General features: G+C 38.8%; 1 protein-coding gene across 1 annotated transcript in view; it reads right to left on the reverse strand.

The window, feature by feature from the left end:
• Positions 1–22,267, reverse strand: part of LOC139729404 (uncharacterized) — a 30,185-nt gene extending 7,918 nt beyond the window's left edge. Inside the window, exons 1-4 of the mRNA XM_071640332.1 lie at positions 22,150–22,267; positions 3,301–3,531; positions 1,591–1,677; positions 715–999 (exon numbers count right to left, since the gene is read on the reverse strand). Coding sequence (XP_071496433.1) covers positions 715–999; positions 1,591–1,677; positions 3,301–3,531; positions 22,150–22,267 — 721 coding nt within the window. The remainder of the gene's footprint in view (positions 1–714; positions 1,000–1,590; positions 1,678–3,300; positions 3,532–22,149) is intronic.
• Positions 22,268–23,160: the final 893 nt, after the last annotated feature.

Raw genomic sequence — 23,160 nt, forward strand, 5'->3', positions numbered from 1 at the left:
TACAACTGCCAAAACGTCGGAGATGAAAATGAGTTAAATGATGGAAGAGGAGCGAAACTTGTCGACTAAAATTGGCAACACGTGGAGAGGAGCTTTCTCTCTGTTCAGGGAACCTGGAAAAAGAGGAAGTTTTGGAATTAAATTTGTCAGTCCTGCGTCACTCTTTGTAACCATGATGCACGTTGTTTCGGATGCATCTGGTCTGCCACAGCGGTGACGATTAGTAGGAGGACTCATATGTTACTGTTTCTTCTTCGTTTTCGTTCCATTCTTCTTTTCGTTCTCTTAACTTTTTTTCGTCATATCGTTATTCTTTGTGGAATGTTTGGTATTCATCTCTTCTTTACTTTCTTTCTTTTTTGGCATTAGGTGTCGTTCTTGTCATTTTAATCTTCGGATCACTTCTTTGTCCTTGTCATCAACATTCCTATCCAGGTCCCGTTCCTTTGTTACATTCTTCAGATACAACTTTGCTTTTGACGCAACGGTTGAGTGATTACCTATGCCAGTAATGACCTTACCTAGAACGATTGATAGAAAGATGGAAAGAGACACAATGTATATTACACACAAGTGCGCTTTTTAACTAAATTATATTACACGCAAGTGCGTTTAACTTTTTCTTCAAATTTGTCATAGAGTTTTCTCTCTCCCTTTTCTCTCCCTTCTTCCCATTTCTCTTTCTCCGGCTATTTCACTCTGCAGTTAACTTACTCTTGAAGACGGCCATCGTGTTCACACCCCCACAAACTTCGTCAACGAGACCCTGGCACGGCATCTGGCACTCCCTGTCTGACGCCCGGCCGAGTCGCTCATAATTCGCACCGGCCGCTCCGCAGTAACATTCGCTGCCATACTCGACCGCGGCGAGGGCGTGACCGCCCTCGAGGCAAAAATCTATGCACCGCTGCGGCGACATCATGTTGGTCATCGGATAGATCGCCGCGGCTAGGACGCGGTCGTACCGCGAGTCGCGGTAGCAACCCAGGAAATTCTGGTCTGCAAAACAAAAAGGGAAAAGAAAAAGGATGTTAAACATTACTGATCCCGAGGTGATACATTCATTTCTTTTCAAATCGTGCAAACCAAATTACCACCCCCCCCCCCCCCGATGAAACTATGTGACTTAAAAATCACGTTTTCTACGAAAGTGTGATTTTGTCAGTAGTGGAATCCCTGTGACATAATTCTTACTGTTGCAGGATATGATATGACTCGTCGCACCCGTTAACATTCTTTTTATTACTTGCTTTGCATTACCTCAGAGTTTGTTCAATAGGAATTGAAGTCTGAAAGTTCATGCATGATTGAATTGATGTGATGTAATCCTCTGGACAGACGAATCTGGGATTTTCTTTACACAGAGCCACAATCCAAGCTGATATCATTTTATATTGAATGTTGAATGTCAGAGTAAATGATTATTATAAATAAATACAAATCGGTTTGTTTGTTTTTGTTATCGTGCACATAAAAAATTGTTCATGTTACAAGGTGCCATACTGTGTATTGAAATTATGTGCAGGTGGTTTCAAGAAAAGTGAGTTTAACCATCAAACAGGTGTACGGTGAAACAAAACATGACGTTACCATAGCAACTCGCCCAAGCTGGTATGCATGATTCCAGAGTGCTCTGGTCGATGAAAAGTCGCGGGCACCCGTTGACTTCAGCTTCACCTGTCAACGCGGACACAAAGGTGGAATGGATTTAGGGAGAGAAAGATGGGGGTGTAGACAATCTTTTCCACACATTGAACTACACTGTACTTGCTTGGTGTTCTTTATAGCTTGTAATAGTCTCGCCGCAAACTCCCCTTACTCTTTCTATCATTCATGTTAGAGTTCTGCCATGTAACAAAATAAAGAGAACAAAAACAAAAGCCCGAACATGGAATTTGATATTGACTTAACCATGACTCGTCTCTTTTTCGGTTTTGAGCGAAGAGTGATTTAATTCGCGAGTGGGTGGAATGTTACGTTCGTCGACCGCACGAGGTGACGAGAATAGTGATTAACTCTGCAACCAACAAGCTTTAAAGGACAGTCTTTAGCAGTGAAAAAGTTCAGTCGCATTCTAATGTTCACAGAATGTACACTTATTCACTAGCGTGCAGACACATGCGCATTTACACCTGTAACGCCACGTGCAATTGTGCCTGTTTATGTTGTAGGGCCTACATCTATTACAGCGTTTGTCAGGCGGTGACATGTCATTTGTTCCTGCGACAGTTGATCTGGCCTTATTTTCTTCAAGGACTTAGGGTTATCGTTGTGATAGGGTTTTAGGTTTAGTTTGATGTAAGGATTAGGATTACGAATATGATTATGCTTGTGGGTATAGAATTTATGTTTGGTTTTCTTAAGCGTGCAGATATTTCATGGGAGCATTGCAATGTCATTGTCGCAGGAGCAAATGTCATGGAACCTTGTCAGATACACTGAATATTTGAAAGACGTGAAATGGGCCGAGAAGTGAGTTTACGTTTTAAGGAATTCAGAGTGACATTGCATGCGAGATTCTTGTTATGCTTCATGGGATTAACATAATGACTTGATGACATCTGGGATCTGCATTTATGGTAAGAAATTGATTATCCTTGCATAAAATGAGTAGAAATTAAAACAAACAAATTGGAGATTATCAATAACAATGCTAGCAATAATGCGATGAAAGAGAAATACAAATAGTGTTCTATTTTCTTGACAAAAAAACTCCCAAAATGGTAAGCCTATGCGATTTTGACATGATACATGTAATACTAGTATATGATTATACATGATTCTGACAATTTTGTATGAAATAGTGATGATTATGTTGGGGTTGTTGTTGTCATTTTATCCAGGGTAGCCTCTTCAGTGTTGCCACCGTTCTATCAGAGGGCCCTGCCATTATCATTATTACTCTATAGCGTTGCCATACAGGAACCCATTTACACCTGGGATGAGAGGAACATAATAGGTAAAATCATCTTGTCGCAGGACAGGATTCATAAACGGGAAATCTGAATAAAAGTTAAAAGTCTTATCCACGATCTCACAGGGCCGACAGATATATAAAAAATAGCTACAATAGAAATGAAGCGAGGATGAAGAAAAGTTAACAACACTGAGGCGACACAGAGGAAGATTTAGAGAGAGAAAGAGAGTACAGAACGAATAAGGAATGGAAGAAGAAGAAGAACAGGATGATGACGACGACGATGACGACGGAGAAGAAGGAGAAGAAGAAGAGGAAGAAGAAGAAGAAGAAAAAGAAGAGAGGAAATAGAAGAAATGAGAAAAAGACCTCCAGATGCATACTTCCTGTGCAGAGCAGCTGCTGGTCGTAGTACGCCAGTGGTCTCTCAGGTACGGCCTCCTCAACGGAGAAAGCCCGGCTGCCCCCGGAGTGGCCGAGCTGTCGGCAAATGACGAGCACATCGGCAATTCCCCACGACGGGGTGTGACACATGGTGAACCAGGCCGACCGCGCCCCATCGAAGATCTGCACGGTTCCGGTCAGGCTGCTGGATCCGTTCACGAGTCGCACCTCTGGAAAAAGAAGTGCAAGACGAGATGAGAACGAACTTGAAAATTCGATAATTTTCCGAACTGCCTTCTATATCTTTTCCTTTTGCTAATCAATCAGCCTTGTTTATTTCTTAAAGATCCAATAGCGTGGGCAAACATGGGTGGCCTGATTCAATTGATCTTCATTGGCTGCTCATTGTGGTACATTGGCTGCTCATTGTGGTACACTAAAACCATAAATAGCACCCGTCAGCGAATATTAGCGAGCTTTAAAGCCCGGTCACACAGCACTTTGCGGTTTAATCACGGCCAAAACACGTCAAAAAGTGGTCTCTCGTGAAGCAGACGATGTTGTTCGCGTTGATGTCGAGTTTAAGACGAGCTACGGTCGATTTATAGACGTGGCAGGACGCGGGGAAAAATCGGAACGGCGTCGGACGCGGTAAAAAGTTTTGAACTGCTCAGAACTTTATTCCGCGGACAACCGCGGCCGGCACAAGTGGTAAAGACGTGCAAAACACGTGAAACACACGTGATATTCCGTGTTCCGGCAGTGATTAAAACTTGGGGAGACGCGGTAGTAAGACTTGGGCAAGACGCGAAAGTTTAGCGGTCTGTCACGGGCAGAGCACGGTCATCTGACGCGTGTTACGCCTTGGTATCACGGGAAATAGCGTGTGTTTAGCGGCTTATCACTGACAAATGGATTTCTCCGCTTACATACACATTTCTGGACGTGGTTAGCCGTGCTTAGGTAGTGCTTCAGCAGTGGAACAGCCGCCAACGGCCATACCCCGTACAAAGCACGGCCAAACCAAAATTGACCAAAAAATTACCACTTACGACCACGTCCACCAGATTTTCATAACTTTTTGTACGTGATTTATAGAAGCGGAGTGCTGTGTGACCGGGGCTTTATTTAGATCTGTGACCTTAACGCTAAGACGAAGTTAGTTAGGCCCAAAAATGGTGTTCTGCACATGCGCGAAGCAGCTATTTCCATTGTCAAACCGGATGGGCTGCGTCGTCTCAGCACCGCCGCAACGCCGATCTATTCAAAAGCTCGCTATCATGTGCATCGAGGCGTACGCTCATTGGTAACGGTTGACTCCAGGTCGAGATTATTCGGTTGTGTGTGTACGGACATTAGAGATCAGTGATAAAGCTCTGCACAATCCACAACGGGATCCGCGAATAATCATATCTGAGCCGGGCCAGCCTCCCCACTCCATGGAATCGCCATCCTACCGGGGTTTTAAAAGAGCAACGCAAGTGTACAAAAAAAAAAAAAAACCGATAACTTGACATTCAAATTTGACATTAAAAAAATCATTATCTTTATTCATGAGGTGATGTAGTCTCCGTTTTAAAGAACATAGCTGCTTCAAACAAGGTAATTTCGAGAAAAAAAAAACCATTATACTCAAGTCTTAAATTATGTAAGTTCTTCTGTCTGTAATTGCCTTTGCCGCTAATTTGTTTAGAAGAATTATGATAACATGTACGTACGAACAAATGGCGGATGCCCTATCTGGAAGTTGGCCCGGTGGGTTCCACGACATTTGCTCCTGCGACAATATCACTCCCATGAAATATCTGCGCGCTAAGCCAAACATGAATTCTAGCCACAAACATAACCCTATCCCTAATCCTAATCCTCACATGAAACTAAACCTAACCGTAAGTCCTGGGAGAAAACAAAATCACGAAGACTGGAGCAATAATTGTCTCAGAAACAAAATGTCGTGTCACCGGCCGCGGTCGTCTTTACCTTATAGCCGTGACTGAAGAGTAGAGTGGGAGCACAAACAGCGTGGAAATTAATTTGACTGTATAGGTGTCAGGTATGATTATTTCTAAACATCAGCTAAATGCGTAATTGTGGTCACTATATATAGCGATGAGACATGTCCATTCAGCTGCTTTAGTTTCTCTTAAATCGCGTTGACAAGAATTTATTTCGAGTATCAGATTGTGAGATATGATTACATGATTATTTGAAATCTGCATTCAGGAACAAATAATGGCGGGGGGGGGACATCTCATATCCATGTGTGAGAGGAAAGCTGGGGTGAAACAGTTTGAAGGGACCTTTCCCTTTGATAACTTTCGGATCCCCCCCCCCCCCCTTCCCTCTTCCTCTCTCAAAAGTACGTAAATGCATGGATAATTAGATATATACGCTATAACGGATTCGGGCTGGGAGGAAACACTCGCCCACACACAAAAACTCCGTTTCTCATAAAATATTTTGTCCAGTTCACACCTCATTCATCCGTATACCTTTGTTAATAAAATATTATATTACAGTGAGGTTTGTTTTTTTTTCCTTTCGCTTTCAATATTATTTCTATTTTAACATCGCCTTTCATTCTCTTACGGAATCGAAACCAAAAGCGTTGCCCAATGGGTCAGCGTTTGGTCAGATGACACAAGTGAATATAAAGAAAGGAAGCGCTAACAGAAGAAACGAGTTAGAATGGAAAAGAAAACAATGATCCAGGTACCAGGTAACCAGGATCTTTGTGGCTTTCTATTCCCTGATTTGATTAGACCTGTCTGGCTTTTAGTCGCAGAGGAAGATACTATATTCTTTTCCCTCTCCTTCTATCTTTGGCGCAGGTGCATGGAGGAGTAATGTTGGCTTCGAGGGCTCGTTAAGGTGTAATGTCAAAGAAGACCAAAAAGCGACCAACAAGTTCAGAGCTATTTTTTTTTTCTTGCGAAGTACGTCGCGTACATGCATGCCAGTGTAAGCCACGCATCATTTATTGTGTAGGACCTACCATAATCATGCAAAGTAGGAAGAACGTTTTGACTGGGTAACCGCCTGATAAAAAGGTCACATAATCATTGTGCTGGGTTAGAAATATAACCCTCAACACCCACTCCCTGAAGTATCAACCTTGTTGCATTCTATAGGGGCACATGAATCGGTTTAACCCTTAGAGGAAGTGCGCGGGTTTATTTTAACACGAGAACAGGAAAATGTCTCAATATCCTAACGTTCCTGCAGGAAGTCAATGAAACTAAAAAAAAAAATGGCTGCAGGGATAAAGGTTTATGCACACTTGTTGAAGTACTTTTCTCCCTTTTAACCTTTGGTTGTTTTAATTTAAGAAGCACACACATAACATAAATGAACTTGCAGCGGTTGACATAGTTTGATAATCCCCAGATTTGTATGCTCGGAACATAAAGGTTGAATGTGCAATGAGTCGCTGTTCACTTTATAACATATAAATCAGTTTTTCGCAATTTTTGTAACTTGAGATGTGTTTTCGGCAATGATAAGTTTTTCTTCATTCGTTGTAATTCAATAGATTCTTAACGATGGTCGTCAGCCTTTGTATCATCATCATCATCATCATCAACATCATCACAATCATCATCATTATTCTCATCATCATCATCATAATAATCATCATCATCATCATTATCATCATAATCATCTTCTTGATTTGCCACGGTTAGTTATTCACGTTGTTCCGGCTTTCAATATTCAACACACTTGAATGAGTAAAAGGGGTAGGGGGAAAGAGGATTGGTGTATAGACATGAATTTATTTTGGTATTAAGGCCTTAATCAACAGCATTCTTATCAAAGCGCAAATCTAGATTAAAGCCCCTATAGTTAGTAGTGTTTCAGACGATGGTAAACTCTTAGGCCCGGATTCACGAAGGTGGTACAAATGAAACCATGGTTTATACCATGGACAAATACCATGGAGCGCCAAGTGTGGCACGGAATATTTCGTTACGACATTGGTCATTTCGTCAACAAATTGACCGTTTCGTTAACGAAATTATCATTTCGTGGACGAAATGTTCATTTAATTACAAAATGTTGTCATTTCGCTATAAAATAATCATTTCATCGACGAAATGACTGATTTCGCAACGAAATATTCCATGCGACACTTGGCGCTCCATGGTTTTTGTCCATGGTTTAAACCATGCTTTCATTTGTACCACCTTCGTGAATTCGGGCTTTAGTGACTCGACTAGTTTCATTGATTTTTTTTTTCTGTAACTTAAGATTGAAGAGACACTCCTGCCATCCCTCCTTAGACAGAAGCGTCGACAGTCCACTCCTGGGTAGTCTTTGTGTACAGTCTTTTGAAGGTGATATTTGACATCGCATTAACAATTTGTTACTTGTTACCGATAGAAGGAAATAAAAAAAAAAGATAAATCCCCGAGTACAACACATATTTTTTTTTCGAAACTTTCGATTTGTTATCATAAAGAAAGAGACTTGGGCAAAAAAAAAGAGAAAAAGATAAAGATAACACAAATACGATACATAATATAGCTAAGGTTAATATCCCGCGTTAAATTACTTTAAAAAAAAAAAAACCTCTATGAGTGTTATATCATTTCTCTAAAGGTAATGTTTTTGAAATAATCAAAATGGGCGGGGGGGGGGGGGTTGAGATAAAAGCAGTCCATAGATATTTTTCCCGTGTATAAAGGATATCGTCATAATTAATACAGCTTTTATTTCTTGTATTCCATAATCAATTGACATAGATGGAAATTATACTTTGCATTTGAGGTAGATGAACCAGAGCCTAAAGGCCTTAAAAAGGTAAAATAAGACAAGAATACAAGGTTTTCTAGAAAATATATGCGTATGATTATGCACATATGAATGCAATGGCATTCCGAACTTTGATTGAACACAATGAGAAGATTTCGATTCGTCGCTCTGCAGGAATAACTATGTGTTGGGAAAAGTCGCCTCCGGTTGCTAAAATAGAATTGAACGAATTGTCAACGAAACTTCATTCCCAAGGGTTTGACAGCGAACTCCACGACAGGAACAGATTCCTTTGAAAATAGGAGTTTCAGGTCTTCCAAATAAAAAGACTTTTTTTTTTTTTGTCTGCAGAATTGGGCGCGAGCGTTCACAACCGTGGATTGCTGTTATCACATGAAAGTACCGCTAGTCTAGACGGGTTCACCTTGAACTTTGGAGATTAATATGCCAGAAAAAAAAAGTCATACGAAGGAGATCGGGGAGTACTTTAGCGGCGTGTTGGCCTCAGACAATATTAATCGTATCGACAATATAGAAATTGAAAGTGCATTCTTTCCCAAAATTGAAGATAGTTCAGTAACGTTTTTCCCCAGTCAAAAGGCAATGACTATCGCTGACTATCGCTTAGATCACTCAAATAATTACTTAGCAGTGTTTAAGTTAACTCTAAAGGAACTATTTATTCAGACTGTTGTGGGTTTCTTTCATTTTCTTGCCGTGCTTTTTTCTACTCAGAAACTTTAGACTTTGAACCGTTGCGCTGTTAGCATATTGGCTACCATGTGAAAGTTTCCTAAAAAGTTCAACGGTTCAAGAACAATTATCAAAAAATCTACTTCGGATGTTTACCCACTGGAACGACTGAGAGAGGGTTAGGTGTAGAGTCACATTAAAGACGACTCACCAAAGTCATGAACACCACTATCAGCTGACGTCCAGCTGACCTCAACGTATCTGATCATTAACTCTGTCATCAAAATCACCATCTTGTTTGCACAAAAACGGTATGGTAATATCTTAAGGTGCCGTTCCTACAAGCTATAGTTAAGCTATGTACGGTCTACAAATTAAGTTACCCCGGTTATTGCATCACCTACTGGCACTTGTACAATAAGAACAAACATTTTAACCACCTCAGAACAACCATTTCAGAATGCCATTCACATTTTTTTTGTTAAATTGGATGAAAAGAATAATGTTTCCTCGTTGAAAATTTGCCAGAAAAAGAGGAGGGATTACCCCGATCACATTCGTAGGGAAGATCTGAATACGTATGGGTGAGTGTTTAACATTACCCCTTAAGAGTGGTGATAGTTTGGCGGGTTATCTTCTGTTTTATGTTTCTTTTTTGTTTTATGTTTTGTAACTTTTTTCATTTATGTTTCTACGCCATAAAGAGAAACGTGCATCCTCCTTTTGTTTACAAACATTAGGCCAATACACAAACATGCGAAAAAGCTTCCTACAATTCAAGGTTAATCACTCCGGAATCGTTAAAAAAAAAGTACAATAGAAAAAAATTCCCTGAACTTTTGCATGCTACATTATGTTGTTGCTGTTGCTGCTGTTGTTGTTGTTGTTGTTTTGTTGTTGTTGTTGTTGTTGTTTTTTTTTTTTTGCTCTTCAATTGAACTTTTTTTAGGACAGTAAATCGCCTTCTATTTCCCAAATACATCAAACCACTTTCAATTTTGTTTGTTGTTTTTTTCCTTCCAGCAATGGCAATGTTGACTATGTAATAACACCATTATGAATCGAAAGTGAACTTTTTAACGTACTTTCCAAATCAGCAAGAAAATTAAAACACTTTTATATATTTCCGTCAATAGGACAGTAAATCGCCTTCTGTTTCCCAAATACATCAAACCACTTTCAATTTTGTTTGTTGTTTTTTCCTTCCAGCAATGTTGACTATGTTATAACATCATTATGAATCGAAGGTGAACTTTTTAACGTACTTTCCAAATCAGCAAGAAAATTAAAAACCTTTTATATATTTCCGTCAATAATGTATCAGTATGGTTGATAATAATATCAGAATGACTAAACTGCAATACTTTCAGAAGTTAAAAGTTAATCGGAAAGATGGACAAACTTACTGAACAAAAGATGAAAATCGTTGATTCCACTTCAGATAAATAACAATCAATTCAACATGGGAGCGTTCGGGGTTACTAATTTTGTCGTCAAAAATCTTGTCAGCATCTTTAAAATTGCATAAAATAGATTATTTCCGTAAAATTCACGTGCTTATCACAAAAAAGCGTCATTTATAGATCTATTTATTTATTTATTTATTTATTTATTTATTTATTTATTTGTTTTAGAGCTGTCGCCTGGCAGCGATTCAAGTTAATCCAATTTTTCTCGAAAGAGTTAAAGGACAAGTCCACCTTCATATACATGTGGATTGAGTGAAGGCAACAATATTAGTAGAACACATCAGTGAAAGTTTGGGGAAAATCCGACAATCCGTTCAAAAGTTATGAATCTTTAAAGTATCTGTGCAATCACTGCTGGAGGAGAAGACTACTACAGTGTATGATGTCACATGCGTACAACAATATAAGGAAAATAAAAAGAGAATTTCACAAAACTTGACTTTTTGAATAAAGTGCACATTTCTTCGACATGTTACTGACTTATGTTAGGGGTACTATTATTTCCCCTGATATCTGAAAGAGAGAAGTCGAGTGTTCTTTTATTATGTGAGAAAAGTGAGAATATCTTGAATATTCTTTATACTTTCTTTATATAGTTGTACTCATATGACATCACAAGCTATAGTAGTCTTTTCATCCAGCCGTGACTGAGCAGAAACTTAAAAATTCATAACTTTTGAACGGATTGTCTGATTTCCCTCAAACTTTTACTGATGTGTTCTACTAATATTGCTGCATTCACCCAACCCACATGTCTATGAAGGTGAACTTGTCCTTTAAACAGATGATAATAACAACAGATAATCTTTATGCAGCGCATTTTCCACATTCAATTAAATATACGCTATTCGATCAAAACTCATCATAAATTGCGGGGGAAAACTACGCTTTAGAAATCCAACATGAGATACACATGTAGATATTTACAGCACATTAACTTGGTATTGTACACCGATGTTGAAGAGGACAATACAATGATGGAGGCTGATAACTGTGGTAAATATCTTTCAAAAAACATTGACACCTCTCCTTTAAAGTATAAATCTAACTTTAACACTTCCCCAGAATCTAGTTCACGCAAAGGGCGTACAAAGAAGATGCAATGTAATATCCACTTTGCAATTAGCTGGGACAAAAATAGAAACAGCGAGCACACGCACAGAAGAAAAAAAAAGAGTCACGTGAACAGGTGAATGTGCGACAGATTATATGGAAGGAATATTTATGTTGATAATTGCCGTTAGTCTGTTTAACTTCTCCCGCTCGGACCCGCGTTAACACGTGCGCATGAAGATGCGATCCACTCGACTTTTCCCTTCAGGCACACCGGAAGTAAACCCGGATACAGGTCTAACATCCGTCTTCTTCCTTGGGGGGATTACGCTGGTGTCGGATTCCTCGAGTGTTAATCCTTGTCATTGTTAATCCGGTCGTCTTGAGTTACCGCAGTTACAAATGAGTTCCGCGCGGAGCGGGGCTGGAGGTATCTGACTCCCTTTTGGCGCAAGGAGGATGTTTTTCATTAAATCCAGAATGTTGTAGGACATACCACGTCGTTGAGAGATAATCAAGACTTAAGAGTATGATGCTGCTAAAATCCCGAAAAGGGGGATTTTCTTCCCTCTTTCCCGCGCTTTCGACAATGTAAATCGAGGTATCTGACATTGTCGTTGTTGCTGCTGTTGATGGAAGCAAGTTGTTGTGCATCTGTTGCGTTTTTGCAGCTGTTGCTGTAATTGGCGTGATTCATTACGTATGGATTAAGAGTGATATCGGGACTACATCTAAATGATTCTCAGTTTGCCGCAAAAGAAATCCAGATTAATGAATTGAAGCAAATTACTAAAATGTATCAACTGCACAAGACTATCTAGATTTCAGAACCGATTGTTCTGCAAAATGGGTAATCCATTTTACGGTATTGTGGCAAAACATTTGTTTTGTTATCCTTGCATCATACCGAAAATTACTAAAGCTTTGTAAGCTATTTGATTATTAGAGATGATCGCTGGCTTTGGAAAAATCGAAAAGAAAATTTATCTCCCCCCCCCCCACAAAAACAAATGCTTTATAGTACAATGCAGTTACAACAATAGCAACAAATAAACACAAACTGAGTTTGATATGATATTTCAAAGCCGGTGATAGGTTATCGAACACGGGATGCAAAATGTCGTCCAGATATCTTATTGTACATCAATCAAATATATCGTGTGATTTAGGTCGACGATTTATCAACTGCAACCGCTCCCTCAAAAGTCATTATGGCTAGGAAATCTACAGTTCTGATCAAATGATGATATGTTTTATCATCGTCATCATTGCTAGTCATCATTGCTAGGAAATCTACAATATTCTGATTAAATGATAATATGTTTTATCATTGTCCTAAATTCCACAAAGAAATAGAGTTTGGTGCGCATGACTATTGTATGAAGGTTAATGTGAGATACTAGAAGAGATAACTCTCTCGTATTCAACTGTAACCATGCATTCCAATTATAGAAAAACAAATATTTGAAACTTTAAGGAACAAATTCACCTTAGTATATATACACATGTGAATTGAGTGAATGCAGCAATATAAGCAGAACAGATCAGTAAAAGCTTGAGAAAAATCGAACAATCTGTTCAAGAGTTATGACTTTTTAAAGTTTCTGCGTAATCACTGTTAGATGAGAAGAGTGCTGTAGTGTATGATGTCACATGCGTATCCAAAGACAATTCTTCAAATTTTCATTTTATTCAAAGTACACATTTCCTTGACTTGTTACTGATATAATCATGTTAAGGGCAACAATGTTCCCCCTGCCTTCAGAAAGAGGCAAGTCAAGTGTTCTTTCATCATGCAAGAAAAGACAGTGTAGTAAAAGCTATGTTTAATTTTCTTTATATTTCCTTTATATACCTGTAGTTCTATACATGTGGCATCACAAGCTGCCGTTGTCTTCTTATCCAGCGATGGCGGCATTGAAACTTCAAAAAGTCATAACTTTCAAATGGATTGTCCAATTTTCCTCAAATTTTAATTGATTTGTTCTACTAATACTGCTGCCTTCTCTTCATCCTTATGCATATTGAGGTGAATGTGTCCTTGAACATTTTATTACTTTCTTCCCCTATCTGCCCGAATTATGCACTTTTCCAACGAATTGACAGTTGTAATTAACTCAACATCAAGGTCAACTTCAGCATGGCGTCGACGTCCTAAGAACATATAATTATATGAATATTAGTCTCTCGGCAAGGTTTATATGATATCATATATGATTTAACAATATTATTCAGTACTGTCGGCCTGCTATATGCAAGGTGAATAGCACAGAACTCGTCCTGAAGCGGTGCTTCCTAGATACTTTGTCAGGAACTTTGAGGTAATTAAGTGACCCCCGTATATTGACCTAAATATTTGCTAGCCGCTGAGAGACTCTGTTTGGATAAGTTCTTTTTGATTAGCAAATGTTTGCTATTCACGGGAAATTTTCCTGGCCGTTAGCGTTACCCAAACTGTGTTTCCAGAAATATCCTGGGTATTCCCATAACCTGGCCTGCTGCCACATCTTATTTTATTCACTCTGTCGTTGTTGTTTATGTTTTCTTTACTTTGTGTTTTCTTGAACAACCAGGTGATTAATGGCGTTGCAATGTAAGAAAAAAGAAATAAAAGAAACAAAGGTACTCACACACACTAAGAAGAAGCTACTGGCTGAAAATATCAGAGAAACAAAAATTACCGACAAGCCTTCTGATCTCAACTCTGACAGACCAGTGAGTAGACTGGTAGACTGTTTATATTTGCGTTTTTGTATTTTTTTTTCACTTACGCTAGTCTTCTTTTCGTCAATAACATCATCATCATCATCGTCGTCGTCGTCGTCGTCGTCGTCTTCATTATCATCATCAGGCCATTAATATGTTCCAATAGTTTTCCTCTTTGTTCTTCTAATTTTTCTCCTTCTTCATGTACTCCATCTTATTGTCATAATTGTTTTTCTCAATGTTGTTCTTGCTTTTGTTCTGTTTATTTTTTTGGCAGTTCCCTTCCCCTTTGTCTTCCTATGCTTCCTATTGTTGTGCATCCCACTCTGTTTCGTATATTAACAGTGGCATAAACATATCGAGATCTATACTGCTTTTTCTTCATCTTCTACGTCTTCTTTTCCTCCTCCTTCTTCTTCTTGGTTTGAAAACTTGCAAATCAATGGTGAGATCTTGTCGAGAGTCACGAATGTTCATCCGGAGGGGCCACTAGCTATGCGGCATGACTTTTATCGAAACCCCGACAAAAGGAAGAATATACCCGAGGAGCGATTCAAAGTTTTGTGTCTCCCCATCTGATTACCGTGGGCAGGATATTAAAGACGAATGGAATACGTATTTTCCCTCGCTGGGACAATAAAACGGGGTGCGAAAGCATGAACGCCGGGTGAACCGTCTCGTTCGTTTTCTAATCGATCGATCAACGTGATCGTCTGATAGTAAGGTGAGTAGTTAGCCCGATACGATCTCGAACGGGGTTTGGTTTCTTGCAAAATGTTCCATCGAAACAATTACGAGATGGACATTCGATACCTTTAATCTCGGATTAGTGGCGAATTATGGCGAAACAGTGGTTTTGAGGGTTATCATGGGACAAAGGAAACAATTTTAACTACAAAAACTGAAAGTCATCCCAAAACGGCTGCCAATTAATATAAAGAAAAAACCCACACTTTTTTTTTCTCGTCACTTGTGGTTCCGTTACACTTTATGAAACAAAAGCGTTTGTACTTTGGATTTAGATAACATTTGTCTCAAGGCAGAATATTACTCATTGAATCAACTGGTAAATTACTTCAAGTAGAATGACAACGCGCATGCACATACCATGTGATGCAATATGACTGACTAGAGAAAGATAATTATTGTGTATTTAGTATTAAAAAAAATCCTGTGTCAAACATTTGCAGGTAAGAACACGAAAACAGGAAAAGAGAGGATGATGATTATGATAATGATGATTATGATGATGATGACGACGACGACGATGATGATGAAAATTTTACAGTAAGAAGGGGACGAGACAAAACCATCAGCTTCTGCAAAAGTATCAAGGATATTGTGTTTTGAAGAATTATCGAACCCCGAACTAAGAGATACAGAGCCACTTCATTATCACCATCGTCATCATCATCACTATTTGTTTATTCATTCATTTATTCTGCATTTGTCTGCTTTCTCTGATGTTGTGCGAAGTATAATGCAGTTATATCACTGCTTAATTGTTTTGAATAGTAAAAGCTCTCCGTTATAAACCAAAGGAAACTACAGAGAAAGATAATGATGATGATGATGATGATGATGATGATGACGATGATGATGATAATGATGATGATGATAATGATAATAATGATGATAATAGTAATAATAATAATAATAATAATGACAATAATAATAATAGTAATAATAATAATAATAATGATAATAATAATGATAATAATAATTACAATAATATTAATAATGATAATAATAATAATGTTAATAATAATAATAATGATAATAATAATAATAATAATAATAATAATAATAATAATGATAGAGTGAGGGGAAGTTTTGAGAGACAAAAGAGACTAAAGATATGACACACGCTCTCTTCACATTTTAGTGTTGCATGCCGAAATTTTTCCACAGAAAACAAGTATCGGCGTTGTAAGAAAGGCTCATCGTACCACCTCCCTAAATCGTACCGCGCGCGGTAGAAGTAATTTACGTAAGAGCGCTCTACACAAAGTGACATTTTGCATAATGAAAATAATTTATTAGCAACTAGTATTGTGCTGACTTTGATATAAGCGTCAGCATCGTGTGATCCTTGCCTTGCAGTGGTTGTTTAAATCTTTTTCAGATGTCAGGGTGACAAAGGGAATTCTACCAACCCCCATGTTTCTAACAACAGGAAGCGCATATGTTCCTTGGGTGAATCACGGATCAGACAGACGAACGAGAGATAAATATATGTTTTCTCTCATTCTCTTGTTTGTCATTTCGCTATCCCTGACAAAATGAATGCGTCACGTCAATGATCGATAACTTTCCTATGCAGCCTCCCCCCCCCCCCCATTTTCTTTTATCCGCACTTCATGTGCGTGCCTGATAAATCTCTATTGTGGTTCGTACCATCAACGCGATTTTAATGACTCATTATTCAGAGTTAATCACTGGGTTGTTACAGGGAAACAACATAAGACTCTAGCCCTGTCATGAGCTAAAGACATTTCCCCTCAACCCCCCCCCCCCCCTCCGCCCGTAAGTTTTCTTTGGTGTTGATCTCATGATATCCCACCTTGCGAACGTACCATTCTCTATCTTCGTATACACTAAAGGCACTCCAGTGCAAACCAGTGCAGTAATCATACAGGACGATTGGTACTCAATGTACAATCTCAGCGAAAGAACTGACACCTGCAAAGTAGTTTGATAGATTTGACGACTTTCTTGTATATTCTAGTGATGGACATGTTCACATAAATATGATATGAATTATCACTTAAACTGAGAAAGGAGAAACAGAACGACTTTAATCTCGCCATTTTAACCCACCGGTTGTGCATTGAAAAGGTCTGACACGAACACACTATTGCATGGATATTGATATTTTCCTTAGCTTTTCGTTCTGGTAATGATGATGGCATGGTCTATTTACGCACGAAATCGTCCTAAGTTATTCTTTGTTTGTTTGTATGTTTGTTTGTATGTTTGTTTGTTTTCATTTTCCATCTGAGAAGATGCACAAGCTGGTCTTCCGTGGGGTCCAGTTGAATGTGAGACGGAACCACTTCATCGGGATATGCACCCTGCTCTTTACAATGAATGAATGAAGTGGGATCTTTTTACGTGCATGAGTCGTGACTCTGTCATACATGGGACCTTCGTTTTATGCACTATCCAAGCAAGAGACAAATATTGTTTTGCCTCTTTACGTGATTTCACACAATACTGCAGACGCGCTAACGACTGAGCCAAATCACCGCATCACCTGTGTGTAAGCACTGTTCCCCTATAAAGCTCTGTCATGATGTAATTTTTTCAAGGTGTTCACTTGTACACCTAATTGAAGAGGGTGAAATAAGTAACATATGAACATAGATAAGGTATCTTGTCCACGGATGCACGCACCGGACAATATTTGAATCCACAATCTCCAGTTTCAGGGTTCTATAGCCTTATCCAATACTATAGCAATGTTTAATGTAAATAATGTTAAAATCTGGCAGAATCAGATAGAAAGTGAAGAACATCTGGATGCGACTCGTGTATGTGAAAGTTTGATAACTATCTTGTCGTCGATCTAGTTGGAATGTTTCCAGCTATTCACTGGAGAGTTACATCTGGAGATGACCCAGTTAGGCCTACTTCGTTTTACCTTGTTGTTGTTGTTGTTGTTGATATCATTGTTGCTGTTGTTATTTTGTGTATGTTTGGGTGCATTCCTCATTTCATTTTAATCAAAACAAGTATGTGATACGATTATTTTAAACTCATTTATGTTGTTTTCATTGTATGAATGGTTTGTTGTATTCATGGTGAATGGAAAACAAAGTTAATTTGAACTTGAACTTCTTCTTACCATTGACCCCGTACATACGCTCACAGTGTGTCTGTGTGTGTGTGCGCGCGCGTGCGTGTCGTTGTGTGTGTGATATCTTCGCCTGGCCGTTCTCTGCAGCTTGTGACTCAGACAACAGATTATTATGACGGGCAGAGGAAGTGACTAGCCAGCTGTCCCGACAACCCTTGACCCTGACACGGATGAGCTCACGAACGTCCGGAACCGTTACCGGGTGTTTCCGGGACGAACATCGGACATGATGGACATATATACCGTGGGGTGAGGTCAGAATAGGTCGTTTACAAAGCTAAATGACATTATTGATGACGAAACAGAGACACTTTGAACTGCTCCATAGTCATACATATGAGCAATGCTCCCTTCCCACCTAAAGCGTGTACATAGGAATTTCAAATAACATTGCCAAGTCTTCCTAAAAACACCTGCAAGAAACTTATGGTAAAACGTGAGCATTATGATACGTGAGATGGGGGAGGGGAGGAAAATCCTACAAAATCCATGTTGTCAAAACAAATTTACCCCCCCCCCCAAAAAAAAAAAACAAAAAAAAAACACACAATTGTAGTGTGCCCATTTCAGTCTTGTCTTCGTGCCGTGTTTTTTTTTTTCAGAACAGAATGACGATTGCCGACAACATTCAAAGGAAGATCTGTATTACCAAAAAAAAAAAGCACACACACAATTAAACAGCCAATGACATAAAACTGAAATTGAATCTGTAAGAAGAACTTCATTTCTTTTTCTTTTAGTAATCGATTTGATAGTTTGATAAATGGTCACCTGCAAAGCAGCACTGCTAGATCACAATGAAAGAAGAAATGATTTGTTTGTCGAACCGTTGATGAACAATGAAGCTGAATTATTACATAAAAGTATCGAAATCACTTTCAATGATTCCCTCGAGTAGTTTCACATGATAAAATCTCGCAAAAGTGTTTCACTTTTATGTCCAGGCTCTAACTTCCACCATTATATTTTGTTTGTTCTGTTGTGATTATTCTGTTATATTTTTCTTTCTATGCTTTTTGTTGTTTGTTTTGTTCTGTTTAATGAAGGCCTCTTGTAAGTGGTATGGAAATGCGCCTTGCAGCCCTCGAGGGACGTAACACGCGGAAGAGTACAAGAAGACGTGTTATCATTGACATAGGCAATGCCAGTTCATGCGTACTTCCTGGCAAGTTGATAAGTTACTCCATGAGCACATGGAGACTCCACAGGATGTCGCCATCGAAAGGACTCTCTGATTTCTGCTTGCCACGGATCCCAATAACCCATTGATTTATCGTTTGGCATCGTATGTATGCGAAAATATGAAGAGAATTATGTTTGACTTTGACTTTGAATTTCTTTTTGTTTTGGTGCATATACACATGTACCTTATCTTAAAGTGAAAGTGCAGCTGGTTTATATTACACCATAGGGATGAGGACCATACTGTCTAATCACCTGTGATTTCAGAAATGAAAGCAATGCAGATATCTTAAAAGTGAAGGCGGCATTATCACATGATAGTGATTACCATGACTCGTATTTGTTTTAAAAAAAAGATAATACAGTGTAATACCTTAACTCGTCTCTTGATTATACATCAAGAAGTTCGTGTAGATATAGATGGGGCATAATGAGGACAATTTCTTACCTCAGCTATTACGAAATACACACTGAACTGAAAGCATAGTTAAAGGGGATGGCTAGTAAGTGGGAATCAGTGGGAATGCTGGGTTATGATTGTTCCAATTCTTGTGAGATTCATTTAAGAGTACATCATACATCTTATATATCTATTATTGTGTGAAAATCATTTGCTTCAGAACGGTCTCATATTCAAGTAATGTGCAGTTTAATGCCCCGTCACTGTACAGGCATGCTAACCTGGAAACATTAAACTGCATATTACTTGAATATGAGACCGTTCTGAAGCAAACAATTTTCACACAACAATAGGTATATAATGTACTCTTAAATGAATCCCACAAGGATTGGAACAATCATCCCCCAGCATTCCCACTGATTCCCACTGATCAGTTACTAGCCATCCCCTTTAACGTCAGTATCATATCATTTAATCAGTTCTCATTCTTTAAAATATTGTCCAGGCGAGTTACTGTTTGTTCGTCACCGCAAGGCAGTCAAGGCCTGGTTGCGTTATTTTGTTTCACGGTACAGGTACACAAAGCCGCAGGACTTGACTCAAAGTACCGTTACACACGGCACATCGAGGACGATTATGATGAATGGCGACACATACACGGGAAGTCTAACCTGCGCAACCATGAACTTGATGAAAGATAATTGGGTATTAACCCTGGAGATAGGGAGCGGAGGGGTGGCTGTGGTGACCGTGGGGGTTAATGCGGTGACACGAAGGATGAGCCATCGGAGTCACCCTTGCCCCTCAGTCAACCACATTAATAGATAATACCTGTTCACTCTGACCACGTCAGCGATGAGTGTTGTTGATGACTCCCAGTGATGTTTTTCCCTTTTCTAATAGCCCTATATACAATATCATAAACTATCGTACCTGTCGTCGATTGGTACCTTCACGGACTTCGTTAACTTATGGTTATTTAGAAGATAGCAGGAGTGTGTTTTGTCCACATCTTAAGTACAACTTTTTTCATGGTATTTCATCAAAGAGAAATGTAATGTTACCAATGACGATATTAATGATTATGACAATAATGATCCTTCTACTACTTCTACTATTTAGTAACAACAGTAAAAGTAATAATAATTATGCTAATGAATACAATAATAGTAATAGCAATCATCATCATCATCATCATCATCATCATAATGATGATAATGATGGCAATAATAATAACAACAAAATGACAATAGTGATGATGATAATAATAATAATAATAATAATAATAATAATAATGATAATAATAATAATAATAATAATAATAATAATAATACCAATAATAATAATAATATCAGAATAATGATGAATAAATGTATATCGATATTGCTGTAGATGATCAAAGACAGAATAGGGGTATGGGAAGCAGGAATACCTCTCTCTCAGACCCTGTACAATAAAGTAGTGAATCACGCTTATTTAACTTACTTTTTTCTGTGCTTCAACTTTTATTTTTCGATTGATGTCCTTAATCAGAGGGGTCCGCATTCTAGATATTTCTACAAGCTTTGTCTTTTTAGTAGGTCCCTCCATTTTGCGCACTTTGCGTATTGTTTACTTCATTTCGATCACTTCTGCTTTTATGACAACGTATGATTACTTTCAGGTTCCACAACATATTACATACTCTTTTTTTTATCTTACATCTTTTGCGCTGAAACCTTATTCCCTGCTACCAAAGAAAGTGAACTGTATGTTCTTGTCGAAAAAAAAAATGAAAAAATGAAATTAGATTTTAATTGAATTTAATTGAATTGAACTATTTGCATTCAGTATCTCCCAGCACATTGTTGATTAATAATTTTTTGTTTAGTATAAAGAGTCAAAAACCAGTGTTATGCTTATGTCGTCAATTAGACACCATCTTCACACCAAGCTGACTATCGCTGCACTTCATCCCTTTCCCATTTCCCAAGGGATTTCATTGCAGTCAGGATAAATGAAAACGTTGTTAGAAGAGCATGCTAATACATGTGTTTAAGAATAATACTTAACATGCTCTTCTAGCAACGTTTTCATCCTGACGAGTGACGCCCAGTAGGAAATGGGAAAGGGCCAGACAGCGTACAGGTCAAACACAACTTTTCGCACTGTTCTCACCGTCGTGTGGGGTAGGGAGAAGCGTGAAAAAAACAGAATGACTTTAAAACAGTTTCGTTGTTTGGCAATGTTATTTCCCTGTGAGTTAAGAGTGTAAACACTCCGGTCCATCGCGTACTTCCCGTTATACAGGAACCATCGTCGGACTGCCATTTACGCGAACAATGTTCAAACTACTGAAATCTTATCAACATGCTACAAGCCACGATAATGGGTCACTAGCTGTTACTCAACCTGATGAGTACTAATAAATATTGTGGCAAGATTCTTATCCTAACTTTGTATAAGCGTAGTGGTATTTTAATCAAATCAGAGACGAATTTTCACTTGCAAATTGTAACTAAATCCATTCCAATTTTTTATTCATTCATTATTCATTTCATGAATCGGCCGAAAGAGAAACAAGGTGATCATTCCCCAAAATCACCATAGCTATTAGATTACTATTCTTGTTGCACACGTGCATCAAAATTGATGACAGAAGAGATCAAAGATTGCAAAGACATGGATGACATGACTGGGGTTGTTAGTAATTATTATTAAATTAGTGACAGTATTGAAAGGATGGAGAACGTACCTGAAAGATGTTGAGCGTAGCCAGTGGTGCCGAGAAAGAGCAGGACTTGTAACAGCATGCAGGCAAGACTGGAAGTGGACATCTTCAAGGGTGATCTGTCGTCTGGTCGAATTGTCATTTTGGCGCCAACGAACACCAGATCCTACCAGTGCATCGCGGGGCAGACGACGAGTAATTTGGTATTCACTTTTATTTACCTGCTTCGATTATGGTTTTGGCCCCAGCTCCGATGTCAAGAGTAATTTCAGTTCAATATACAATGGTGTTGATTAAAATTGCAACAATTATTATTGTTTTAAATAACATGGATGACAAGAACTTGAACCCTCTGTCTGAAATAAGATTGTGGTGTACGTTACTGTCTGTCATCAGCTTTTGTCGGAAATAATGTAGTGTTCACTATTTGATGAAATCGATGTAGCACCAACGATCAAAGAAAAGCTGGCTTCGTCCAAAGACCTGCGAGACAAGAAATGAAAAATAGCATCATACGATCCGGAGTATCGTCCGAGTATAGGTTACGACTATTATTCTGACTTTCGCAAAATGTTGGCATAGAATATTGTGGTGTGCGTCCACCACGGGTGAGGAAAAGTTTGAGAGTGAGCTACCGTTTCTATAATCAAGGGGAGACCACAGCGCATTTGGTCGTTGAGTCACCGCTTATCGTATCGCGGAGAAGCAGACAACCGATAGAGTACTGAATCCCAGAGGGAGCGATATTACTGATCGCATGCGTGATCGATCTCAAATCCAATTGCGTGCGCCGTAAAACGTGTTCTCAACTGGGTTTCTGGATGACCGAGTCAGGGAGCGGATAATGCGGCATGTTTAACTAGTTCCCTTGTTGGATCCAGCGAACTTTATTTGCAGGAAGTACTAAGTTTCTGGGCGAATTTTTCCGCTCAGATAAGGAAGAACCGAGCAAACCAAACGCAAAGCATGCAAGACTGCAACGGTTTGCTCCTCGTTAATGTTATACAGAGCGTCAACAAACTGTAACGAACTATC

The sequence above is a fragment of the Diadema antillarum genome, unplaced genomic scaffold (genome assembly GCF_040938485.1).
Source record: "Diadema antillarum isolate AM-2024a unplaced genomic scaffold, OU_Dant_1.0 seq00000238_RagTag, whole genome shotgun sequence".
NCBI lineage: Eukaryota > Metazoa > Echinodermata > Echinoidea > Diadematoida > Diadematidae > Diadema > Diadema antillarum.